The sequence below is a fragment of the Pygocentrus nattereri genome, chromosome 22 (genome assembly GCF_015220715.1).
Source record: "Pygocentrus nattereri isolate fPygNat1 chromosome 22, fPygNat1.pri, whole genome shotgun sequence".
In the NCBI taxonomy this organism is placed as follows: domain Eukaryota; kingdom Metazoa; phylum Chordata; class Actinopteri; order Characiformes; family Serrasalmidae; genus Pygocentrus; species Pygocentrus nattereri.
Genome location: NC_051232.1, coordinates 20850200 through 20863148, shown reverse-complemented (window position 1 = coordinate 20863148; position 12949 = coordinate 20850200). Strand labels below are relative to the sequence as shown.

Below are 12949 nucleotides of genomic sequence, written 5' to 3'. Positions count from 1 at the left end.
AAATAAGGATGGAAGGCCTGGGTGCCTTAAGTTCAGAACCTGATTCAACTGTAAATGCGCCTGATGACCAAGAGGTGATCTATTGTGAGAAATTATGAGACAAATGCATAAGAAGAACATCAATCTGTCATAAAAAAAACCTGATGCAGACAAAAACTCATTTTGCAACATTTGTGATCATTTAAAAATAGGAAATATTTATTCAATAATAATTTTTTTTTATTTATACAGCATTTTACATTTCAGTTACAAAATTTCAACATTTACTAAGAGAAATTAGTCAAAATACTAATGACAGCCTAAATAAATGTGTTTTGTGTTGACTGTGAGTAATTTTGGCTACTTTTGGCAACTCAAAAGCTACTGTGTCCACCCCTGAGTAGACTGGTACTGGCTAATCCTGTTCATCAGAAATTGAATCTGAATTGAAAAAGCTAACTGGTTCAACACTGAAGTAAAGGACGGTGATCTGTATACCTCAGGCATGAATCCCAGCCATTAGCATGGTTGTGCCTTGATAGCTTCTATTCATGACTACCCATGTTAGCTTTTGGCTGAACTGTCCTTGCAGAGGCAGCACTATCTAAAATAAATGACAGAACAGGCTTGTTCTCAACAGATACGGTGTGTGCGTGTGGGTTTGTGTGTGTGTTTGTGTGAGCACTAATCAATACACAGAAAACAGCAACATGACAAGGCCTTACGCTCATTAGCCACTCGCTTGCATCTATTAGAAAAGCAATGCAGTGGCAGCTTAAACACAGGTCAATAACCTCTGCTGAAACATGCTGAACTGAGGTCTTCCAGGACACTAGTAAACACACACTCACAACTACCTCCCAACTCAGCAAAAGAGCAGATTGTCCTGTTAGTTGCAAATCTTAAAAAATCAGATGTTATTGAATTCCAGTAGGCTGCTGCTGAAATGGTCAATAAGATGACACTGTGTTCTCCTTGCTGTAGTGAATCTGCATGCGCGCGCACACACACACACACACACACACACACACACACACACACACACAGGTATACAGGTATACAGGGTGTAGGACATTCTGTTTACAACAACCATCTAAGCACGGCCTATATACTCTTTACCACTGCTGCAAAGACTGACAATGGCTGACAGTTACTGTACTCCAGCAGTAGTTTACACCAGCTGTACATAATGTAGCATCCTGCTACTGGCTGGCAATCTCACTCACTTTCTGACTGTGTGTTCCACAAAGAGCATTTCTTGCAGCAGAATCATGGGCCCTGTGTTTTGTCATCTGCCAAAACAGTAAATTCAAACGTAGGCTACTTAAAATATAAGTGTTTTCTAAGTTTAAGTTTACACATTACTCAGTCAAAGCTGAACTTACCATTTACTAAATACTTACCTCTTCCCTTAAGCTGTAAGTACTGGGTGAACCAAATGCTATATGCAGTAATTTTACTTACAACTCTAATCATCACCTTGGTTTAAAGTAAGGCCAGAACTATAACAAGAACAGCCTCGCAACTGTAGCCTAAAACTGCCAAAGCCACTTAAATGCAAATGCAGTGATTAGTCAACAAACGCTCTATAGTTTATATGTTCCATACAGTCATTCTATCACATTGTAACACATTTCAGGAAAAGTAGAGGGCAGATTTGGCTTCTACCGTTTAATTTAAAAAGTGCTCTATAATGATCCACACAGTCATTCATCACAAACAGTAATACACACATTAAAGAAAGTCTAGGAGATCATACAGTTTCTATTGTCTTACTTTAAAAGTGCCCTGTAATGCTCTTTATTGTTTATATGATCCATGTCGTCATTCTGACAAACTGTAATACACCCTAGGACGAATAGCAGGTCATATATATAATGTTGATGTACAATACAGCACTGAGTATGTGCATGCCAACCCAGCTGGTGGCGAAAAAGGCCCGTAAAATTTGACATCATACACCTCAAGAAGAACATTGTGAGCATGTACACTGTGAAACGTACAGCACTGCAAATCTACAGCAAACCTTCAGAAATTTAGAAGTCTTCTAACACAGGACAGCGATAAATAAAGTAGACTCCAACATGCAGGCCACTGGACCTCTGTAATTCGACGACTCAGACAGATTCCAAATCCAGTTTTTGCTAGTTAAAAAAAGCTTTAAGGCTTTGCACAGGTGTTATTTTTAAATCTGTGAGAAGTAAATATTTCAGAAACAGGACAGTTATATATTTAAATTACCTTGAAAATTTTACTCTAAAGCCAGCATTAAAGCATTAAAAGGAGTGTTTTGTATTTTCTTTTTTCTCTGTAGCCCTATACTGTTCTGTCTGGGCTGTGTGGGCATGGACTCCAGTGGACTGACTGACAGCTTCTGCATCAAACATGACCACCTGGATGGACGGGCACAGGATGTAGCTACTGCACCATTTAAGGTGGAATGGGAAAATACAAACAAGAAGCTGGCAAGTTTGAAGCTGACGTCGGCTCCATTCGATTAGCTGGCTTATAAATAGATGTCTGGCATAAAAGTCTTAAAGAAATAAATTAATTAAATGTGGGGTTTTGTTTTCCATTCTTAAGAAAAAGGTTACAAGAAACTGTTACTCTTCAAACAACCTGAGAAGAATCTTAACTATTTCCTTGAAAATGAGATTAAATATTTTCTTAACCGAGGACATCGCACTTGTCTTAGGCTGTAGGAGTCAACAATGTAAGCATCTAAGTTTATCACAGATGCTGCGTCTGCTACTCCTGCCCATCTTCAACTGTCAGTCCAAAATGATCATATTTTTCCAGTGAGGATTATTTTCCTGTTGGCTATTTCTTTCACCATTACCTTTAGTTCTTGTTTGCTATTTTTTAAAATGCTTTTATTGCTTGTTTTTTTTTTTCTTTTTTTTTTCCATCCATTTTGCTCCTGAGTGGATTAAACTAAATAACAGAAATGAAAATTAATACAAAGTCAAAATGTATCTCACGTTCTTTATGTTACAGGGCAAAATGCAAAGTAGCATACATGAGAAACAAAGAGTTTTTAAAGAAAATCTTAAGAAAATAATTAAGATTATCTAAAGATAATATTTGAGAACATCTTGATTTTTTTTTTTACGTATTGCATTTCAGAATATTCTTAAATACTTCTTGTCTTTGAAGAACAATCGCAGGTCTTCTTTCTTAAGACAGTGGCCAGATTCACAATTCACAATGTTAACTCTATTCTTGAAAAGATAGTTTGTTATTCTTCAAAAAAACTTTTTATAAATTCTCTTTTTTTCTTTCAAAACTGTATTGAAGAACATACTTATGAACTTCTTAGTGTTTGTCTTTAGAGCCAGATTTTTAAGGAAATTTTTCATAAATCCAGCTCCAGGCTCTTATTTAGGACCCCTCTCTTCAAATTTATATATTAAGGCCATGTTGATGGGATCCGATTTCCAGACGGCCTACACCTAGATTTCTGTTTGTTAGCCACCTAGAAGACTATATTGTTAACAGAAGGCTGAAGTCAGCTTCTAATTCGCCCGCTTCTTGTTTGAATTTTCCACCTTAAATGGTGTAACAGGCATTACCACAACTGGAAAATTTGAACAAGAAGCTCATGAACAGAAAGAAAACTTCAGCCTCATATTGTTAACTGTAAAATTTTAACTCCAAAATGATCAGAATGCAAGCTGTATGAGCATTATACTGGCATGCTCTCTCACTTTTTTGGGGGTGCATGTGCCCAAAAGACAACAAGAGTCTGCATTGTAATTAAAATTATACTAATAACATTTTTTAATTAGACGCCACAGCTCATATGATAAATAAATAAGAGGTCACTTTAAGCAATGTGTAGTACCCAATGAATGCTGGGCTGAAGCACAAGTATGAAGATTATTACATGCTTCCTACTAATATAACATTTTGAGTAAGGAGGAAAAATACTGTACTGGACCCCTGAAAAAGGAAATGCCTGCTTCTTTCTGCCGTGAGGTTTACATTCCCATGGCTACAGCACTCTCTGAAACACCATCTGCTGACCTTTACTAGCTTTTCACCCCTCTTGAATTATGGACTTGATTTGTTTACTGATCATAAAGTCTCATATCCTTTAAATTATGCTTTTATGGCAATCAAGGTGTATTTAAAGAACCGAGCGCAGTACACCTTGATGCCTCCATGCTAGAGCTTGATTAAAAAGTAAAGCCAAAGTCAATTACAATAGTCAATTACAAGTCATCAACTCTTAAATCATCTCCAAATGGCCAAGCACAGAGAAACAACCCAGCCATCAGTTATATTTCAGACAGAGCTCTGCATATGTAATAAATGAAAACAGCTACAGGCGCAGTCATGTTCACGACATGATGCCAACGTTTTCAAAAAAACACTTTAATAATGTGCACGACTTGTTACTTCTTAGTTTAATGTTTAAGCTTCCATTTAAATGACTGCTTGATTACTCATCATAACACCTTGTGGATTGCACAGTTACTAATATTATAGGTAGTGATCATGCAAGTGAGCATGTGTGCACAAATGCATATGCAGGATTGCAAATAAATCAAAATATGTAAACACTTGAAAACACCTGAGACAGATATTAACCCACCAGGTTCATCTGATCCATCAGCGCAGTCACAGTAGTCGTCATTCACCTGGCTGAAGGGGATCAACCTGGAGCCGTCCATACAGAGAAAAGACTTTCTCTCTCTGTACAGCCTTCTGTCTGTGGAAGCAGAGAGACACAACAGTCAGCTTAATCAAGTCAGTCCACATCACATCAAAATAATTTGTATTTCTGTCTTTGTGCGGTGGTTAATGAGTTTCTGTGTCATGCTGTACATCAGACTGGAGATATGTAGTGCCCATTAAGAGATAAATACACACATACATTGGCACTAATCTAATCTTTCACTATCAGTAAAAATGTGCTAAAAGTACTTTTGTTGGTCTACTTGCTCCCATCTTTTATTCAGCAATCAATATTTCACAGTACTAACATGACATGGAAAGTCCGCGGATCTTCTTCGTCTCTACAAAACACTCGGAAAAAAGCAGGAAAGCCAAAATGAGCTGGAAGTGCAGCTCCATGTTAGCGGGCTACAGTTAGCAGCATGTCTCTGACTTAGACTGCATGCCCTCTAAACATCGCCTGCATGTTACGTTAGGGTGCTCTGCTAGACAGCTAAATTGAAAAGGATTACAAGAAATAATCTAACAGAAAGTTTACACACTAACGTGTAACCGGCTCTGGTTAAACACTGCATTAGTGTTTTACGGTGCTCGTGTTTCACACTTCCCCAAAACAAAACCACGTGATTGCTGCGCCGCTCCTGATTGGTCGGCGGCTTTTACACTTTAACAAGCCGGGCGGAGTTTTGTTTATTTGTTTATTTGTTTATTTATTTATCTACCTATCTATCTATCTATCTATCTACCTATCTATCTATCTATTTATTGATCTATCTATCTATCTATCTATCTATCCATTTATTTATTTGTTTGTTTGTTTGTTTGTTTGCTTGCTTGCTTGCTTACTTGCTAGTTTTGCTGCGTTCCCATTTCTGGAAACGTGTGTAATTTTTCGGGGTTTTATGTTTTCGGTGTGACTTTTCTTGTTTTCTACTTCCTATTCAGAAACTGGTACGCCCTCCATCTTCTACGTTTACGTTCAAAAGCAGTCCATGGTCAATATATGGGGTCAATATATATTTATTGTTTTAATAAATATAGTCAACGGTTTGAATAACCAGTTGACTGAAACTTCAGCACTATGTGCCACAGATGCAAAGACGATGATGACCTGAACTGCCGTAGGGAAGCTTGAGCTTTTAAAAGTGCCATAGAAATGATGACACGTCTTTTTTTTCTCCGTTTTCCAACAGTAAGCTACTGCGTGACTACGAAATAAAAACGTCTAAAACATGATATTAAATTGTATCTCACCTTATGCCTTAATCCGACCTCTGTTTTGGAAACTGGCGCCCACAGATGAGTTTTAATCCTGTAATATCCTCATACATGTCTGAAAAAGTGAGAAGGCTAGCTAGCTAACCTGTTAGCTGACTTCTAATGACTGTAACATTGTTTATCAAAAATAAAGCCAAGTTAAATACTAAAACTACTGCATGCTCCAAATACTGTCAGTTTCAAAGTGTAACATATTTGTATTTGTCAAGTTATACAAAGAGGTGGGTGTATAATTAGCAAACATTAACGTTAACATTAACTGCAGAGGAAATAACCTGTTTGTTAGCTAACTAGCTAGCATGCCAACTCTAGGTTAACTACCTGTTAACTAGCTAGTTTAGCCGGCTAACTAGATAACGTAACGTACTGCAGCTTCAGTGCCTCCAAATCCTGTCAGCAAAATGATTTTCTCTTCTCAAGTATTAGTTGGTTATTTTAGTACGTTTATCAATGTTTTAACGTGTTTTATTTATTTATATCTTCGTTCCTTCTATATGTTCGTTTGCGTTCAGAACCAGAGCAAAGCTGTACTGAGATGGCGCCAGTGGGCTAGTGTCCGTTAAAGCCGTTAAAATTCAAAATTCAAACGTGTCTCGCGCTGCTAATCAACGCACATCCACAGAGACTGATTGAGGTCATTATTAGGACTCTTCACCCATTAATGTTCATATTTGACATTTTAAATGTCCTTTGGTGCGAATTTTGCTGGACAGTAACTCACTAAATGTAATTAGTTTCTGTACTTAAGTAGTTTTTTTCTGTATCTGTACTTAAGTATTTCCATTTTGGGCGACTTTTTACTTTCACTCCACTACATTTCAAAGTCAAATATCTGAAATCTAAAATGAGTTCATGAAGCGAGTCTTGCTATAAAAATGATAACAGGACATCAGAGCCATAATTAATCTTTCAGTACTTTTACTTTCGACACCAGACATCCATGAATGGTCAACACTTTTGACCAGTCAGAACAAGCTCTGGGTCATTCATACTGAATGAAATGTTGGATATGAATGGGTTAAGAGTATATTTGACCATCTTTGTCGAGACTCATGAAGTTTAGTAAATGTTCTTGGCTGAGGCTGAGGCTGTTTGTCTGGTCCTCATCCAGAAGATGGCAGTAACTGCATTCAGTGCAGGCGACGGCCCTAAAGGCAGCTGTGCTTTGCATAGGTGAGGTTTTCCAGGGTCATGTGGGGTCTTAGACCACACACTGTAAAAAAACAGATTTGTACATTGGTTCCATATAAAGAAAATATCCAGTAACAAGGGACTAATGGGCCACTATGACTAAGCTGCCGGCCAAATGGCTGTTTGCTCAGCGTTTTCCGGGCGGCCAGCTGGTGTTTAAGCAGATAAACTGGACAAAATTCCACTTGTCTTGGCTCAATTTCTACTCACAGCCCGGTTTACTGATTTTTTAACTTTTTTTTCATTGTCTTTTGTAAATTAGTTCAATAATAATGTTCATTTAGCTCTGTGTCAGCAACATTTTCAACAAATTCATTTTGTATTAGGCCTAGCCATTTTTTTTCTCTCTTAGTTGTTTGAAAGTCTTTTCCAAAATAAAAGTCTATCTGCATTTAAAAATCTGAGGAGATTAAAAATGGTTTAGACCTTTTCTTCAGGGCAGTGATCTGGGTGGTCAGGGGTAGACCAGCAGTGGCATACAGTCAGCGTGGGGCTGACCTTATCAAGCCAGCAAACCAATATATGCCTGGGATGTGACATCAACATAGCCTTTTCTTTCACTTTACTCACTTTTGGCAAAAATTGAGTTGATATAATATGTTTTGCTCATATGGAAAACACATTTCAATTAAGTAATGTTGTATACATTTGAACTAAGTAAATGTGGGGGATGTGGGGCAGGGAGTCCCTTATTGGAAGTAAACACTATGAAAGTAGCCAGAGTATTACACTGGGCTACCATTAAATCCCAGGCTTATTATTCAGTAACTACATAGACTTCAATGCAAACTGAGCTATTCTGAGGGTATACAAGTGTGTAATTAAACGCTGGGCCTACCAGTGGGCCTTGGTTATTTAAGGGGTTAAATGTAGTATATATGAATAATATACAATGTGATGACCAATGGTTTTGTGAGAGAACAAGAGACTACATTATGGGTCCTAAACTGTTTCACTTACTGTTAAAAGCTTTGAATTAAAAGGTACTAAATAAAAAAAATTAAAGGTACTAGAACAAAGGACGATAATAAATTGATTTTGAAAAGTGGCTTTAAAGCTGTTTTGCTATATATATTTTCATTTCAAAAGCCACAAGATAAGCAGAGATGGTCTCAAACATGGAAAGGACATGGCATTATGAAATGCTTTCCCTAGGAAGAAGCAATTATTTTATTATTTAGAAAAGAAAAATTAGATTATTTATTGGAATTGCTTTCCCATTGAATATTCTTAAGCTCTACCAAAGTCTCACCTTGACCTTTTAATGCCACAACATAAACTTAATGCTACAAGGTCAATGACATATATTACATCAACGCAATTACTGTCAAATGTAGACCGTCATCAAAATTATATTTTATTTAAATGATTTTAAATCAATACATTTAACGCAGCACTCTTTTCAGGCTACATTTATGTGAAAAGACAACAGATACAAGGTGCAGATGAAGAAATCAACACATGCCATTTGACTGGATTTCATTTTTTTTTTATGTGAATGTTTTATTCATGAAATGTGAAAATATAAAGATAACAATGGCAAACTGAGACTGGAAAGCAAAATTTAAAGTACAAAAATACAATGTTTGCTACATTTCAAGGCAATATTGGTGCATTTATACATTGTTGACAACACATATTATTGCTTTATAATTGCAGAACATTAATACATGTGTAAATCAGTAGCTCACAGATCAAAACCTCTGAGTAATATCTTACTTGGCCAATAAAAACAGTAGTGCTGTAATAATGCAGTGATCGGAAGGTGCTAATTCAACTGCATTTATTTTTGGAACATTAAGATTGAATATATAATAACATTAATATTGCACTAATATTATAATCATATTTGTGTGCTCATTTTCCTCCAAAATAACAACCTTTAGCTTTTTTCAACACGTAAAAATGGTATTTTACAAAGTTCTTATTAATCCCAAAACAATAATCCTGAATCTAATAATATCACTGAGACATATGAGATTTTATAGTCTATTGAATTGTTTTCTAAAGAGCTGCAATCAAACGGAATCGTTATGAGCTTTAGACTTAATCAGTAACTACTATGAATTGTGATTCTTGGCACTGACATACAATCCTTGAAAAATATTACTTTATGTGGAGGTTCTTAAATAGGTTCATTTCCAAAAGTGGTTCTTTAAGGAATCGTCCAGTGAAAGCTTCTTTAGGAAGCCAAAAGTGGTTCGACTATTTCCCCCCTCCAAATGACCCTTTCTAACACCTTTAATAATTGGCCAGTTCGATTCAGAGGCTGATTGTGAGAAGAATGGTAATAATAACAGCTTTATTTTCCATGGCTGAGAGAGGAGTAAAGGCCTGTGGCGGTGAAAGTGTCTTTGCCCTGATAGGGCAGTTCGCCTGACATCCCAGGGAAAGAGTAATGAAGAGGAGTGCGGAGAGGAAAAGCTGGCAGCAGTCCAGGAAGATACGGCGATATAAAACTGGGTAAAGCGCCTCTGGTGGATGAAGCAGAGTAGGCTAGATGAAGCGGATTGATCCCAAAACGAGGACTCAACCCATACACGCTGTCGCTGGCCAACGCTTTAGTGGCTGAGGTGTGTAAAGGAGAGAAAGCGGAGCTGGAGCTGAGGGTTCCTGAACTTTCTGGAGATTCCAGAAGGTTCCTGGTGATGGAAGGAGATGGACTTTCAGATAGTGGTGTGAGTGCTTCATCTTTGGAGGCCAGAAGAGCTTCGATGGCCTTCACAATGTCTCCAGCACATGACCTCAGTGTTGATTCCACAGTGTCTGGTTTGAGATGAGGAAAAATCTTCAGCAGAATCTGGGTCGGGTCCCGTTCCCTGCTGGACACCACCGGGCTCAGCAGGTCAGGAGAGGCAGCTTTTATCTTTTCACATTCGCTTCCTGACTCTTGGTCAGAAGATGTGAGAGATGGAGGGCTGGAGGTGCGGTCAGACAGCCGGTCGAGGCCGGGAGACACGCTCCCACTCGTTTTAACAGGCTCCCCGGGGAGAACAGGGCTGTTGGACGCTGGAGAGGTCAGCGGGGCTGCCGGGGACGTGATCAGGAAGCCGTTAAACATGTATGAGTTCAGTGGGTCACCTGCAAAGATAATTAGAGAGCATTGAGAGATTTGTCCTGCTTTGAGAGAAGAGAAGAGAAGAGAAGAGAAGAGAAGAGAAGAGAAGAGAAGAGAGAAAAAGCAGAACAGATATAATAAATGAAAACAGAACAAGATATTGTGTGCATGTCCTTATAATCAGCACTGGAGTCAGTAATCCGAATGTATTAAAGTAAATAATCAACATGCACTGGAGTCGATATACAACATGCGTGGCATGATTAGAGTAAATGTTTGCATGCATTAGAAGTAAATAAGCAAACAGCCTCATGCATTAGAGTGAATGAACAGCTTTCATAATGTAAATAAATAGCATGCATTAGATCAATAAACAGCGTATCAGAGTAAATGAAAAGCGTGGATTACAGCAAACATGCATACAAAGAATGATCATGCAATAGTTAGAGTAGAGTTGCCTAAGCATTAGAGTAAATAAACACCATGCACTGCATTGACAACATTACAGTAACAGAAACAGCAATGCTAGAAAAACAAATACAGCATCTTGAACTACAGTAACAGAAACTGCATGCATGCACGAGAGTAAGTAAACACACAGTCTCAGAACAAACATCATGCAAAAGTCTCACGCATTAGCCAAGCTCTAAATCAAGCAGCGCGCACTCCAACAGCGCAGTCCGAGTGTTTGTGTGGAGTGAGTAAAGGGCAGTAACAGTGCAGCACTGACCGTATCCCTCCGTCCTGCTCTTGCTCTCCTGCTCCTGCTGCCTCCTGAGCGCCACCTGCGCCGCCATCACCCTCTGCCTCTCGGCGATCAGAGCGCAGCGCGCGCACGCGCAATCCCGCCACCGGCACGCGCGCTTGTGGCCCTTCAGCGCGGACAGGACGCCGTGGTTCCGGCAGCGCGCGCACTTCGGCGTCCGCGGGAAGGCGCGTTCCAAACCTGCGGGAGCGCGCAATAGCAGTGGCGCGCGCAGAGGGAGCGAGAGCGAGCGGCCGGACTCATACATACTGCACGAAGGGGTGTGTGGGTGAGCGCGAGTGAGAAGCGCACGCAGGGTCCGGAGCTCTTAAAGCGCAGGTGGAGGCGAAACACTACGCCAGGACACGCCCACACACACACACACACACACACACACACACAGTAACGCACGAGGGTGGTCGCTCTCTGTCGCTATACACACACACAAACACACACTCACACACACACACACACACACACACACACAAACACACACACACACACACACACACACACACACACACACAGTAACGCACGAGGGTGGTCGCTCTCTGTCGCTATACACACACACACACACACACACACACACACACACACACACACACACACACACACACACACACACACACACAGTAACGCACGAGGGTGGTCGCTCTCTGTCGCTATACACACACACAAACACACACTCACACACACACACACACACACACACACAAACACACACACACACACACACACACAAATACAAAGTCGTATGCAAAAGATAGAGCACCCCTGTTCAAGCGCCATACTTTGGTGATTAAAATACTTGTTGATAAAACATCTAAATAAACTTCGGTTTATTAAATAAACTGTACTATATATCCTCTATAGAGAACATGCTTCTATTCAATTTTAATGCACAATTACTGAATGTAATTGTATGTATGTATGGCATGCATTATAGCAAGTGAATACACACACACACACACACACACACACACACACACACACACACATACATACATTTTATATATACACTGCTCAAAAAAATAAAGGGAACACTCAAATAACACATCCTAGATCTGAATGAATGAAATATTCTCATTGAATACTTTGTTCTGTACAAAGTTGAATGTGCTGACAACAAAATCACACAAAAATCATCAATGGAAATCAAATTTATTAACCAATGGAGGCCTGGATTTGGAGTCACACACAAAATTAAAGTGGAAAAACACACGACAGGCTGATCCAACTTTGATGTAATGTCCTTAAAACAAGTCAAAATGAGGCTCAGTATTGTGTGTGGCCTCCACGTGCCTGTATGACCTCCCTACAACGCCTGGGCATGCTCCTGATGAGGTGGCGGATGGTCTCCTGAGGGATCTCCTCCCAGAAGAAATCCAAAGAATGCCACCCCACACCATTACTGACCCACTGCCAAACCGGTCATGCTGAAGGATGTTGCAGGCAGCAGATCGCTCTCCACGGCGTCTCCAGACTCTGTCACGTCTGTCACATGCGCTCAGTGTGAACCTGCTTTCATCTGTGAAGAGCACAGGGCACCAGTGGCGAATTTGCCAATCCTGGTGTTCTCTGGCAAATGCCAAGCGTCCTGCACGGTGTTGGGCTGTGAGCACAACCCCCATCTGTGGACGCTGGGCTCTCATACCATCTTCATGGAGTCGGTTTCTAACCGTTTGTGCGGACACATGCACATTTGTGGCCTGCTGGAGGTCATTTTGCAGGGCTCTGGCAGTGCTCCTCCTGTTCCTCCTTGCACAAAGGCGGAGGTAGCGGTCCTGCTGCTGGGTTGTTGCCCTCCTACGGCCTCCTCCACGTCTCGCTGACAGACACAGCAAACCTTCTTGCCACAGCTCGCATTGATGTGCCATCCTGGATGAGCTGCACTACCTGAGCCACTTGTGTGGGTTGTAGAGTCCGTCTCATGCTACCACGAGTGTGAAAGCACCTCCAACATTCAAAAGTGACCAAAACATCAGCCAGAAAGCAGAAAGGTACTGAGAAGTGGTCTG

General features: G+C 40.0%; 2 protein-coding genes across 2 annotated transcripts in view; both read right to left on the bottom strand.

Annotated features, from left to right (window-relative positions):
- Positions 1 to 5286, bottom strand: part of LOC108440425 (glucosidase 2 subunit beta-like) — a 201774-nt gene extending 196488 nt beyond the window's left edge. Inside the window, exons 1-2 of the mRNA XM_017719285.2 lie at positions 4968 to 5286; positions 4577 to 4693 (exon numbers count right to left, since the gene is read on the bottom strand). Of these exons, the coding sequence (XP_017574774.1) occupies positions 4577 to 4693; positions 4968 to 5058 (208 nt within the window). The 5' untranslated portion in view covers positions 5059 to 5286. The remainder of the gene's footprint in view (positions 1 to 4576; positions 4694 to 4967) is intronic.
- Positions 5287 to 8601: 3315 nt separating this feature from the next.
- Positions 8602 to 11330, bottom strand: LOC108440432 (doublesex- and mab-3-related transcription factor A1-like). The gene is made up of 2 exons (XM_017719293.2): positions 10917 to 11330; positions 8602 to 10209 (listed from the first exon to the last, which is right to left on the bottom strand). Exons 1-2 carry the CDS (start codon positions 11197 to 11199, stop codon positions 9431 to 9433), a joined length of 1062 nt encoding a protein of 353 aa, XP_017574782.1. The 5' UTR covers positions 11200 to 11330; the 3' UTR covers positions 8602 to 9430.
- Between the last annotated feature and the right edge of the window lie 1619 nt (positions 11331 to 12949).

Coding starts and splice junctions, on each gene's coding strand:
- LOC108440432 (XM_017719293.2), bottom strand. CDS start 11,199: ATGTATGAGTCCGGCCGCTCGCTCTCGCTCCCTCTGCGCGCGCCACTG. Junction 10,210..10,916: donor GAGCAGGACGGAGGGATACG/GTCAGTGCTGCA, acceptor TTATCTTTGCAG/GTGACCCACTGAACTCATAC.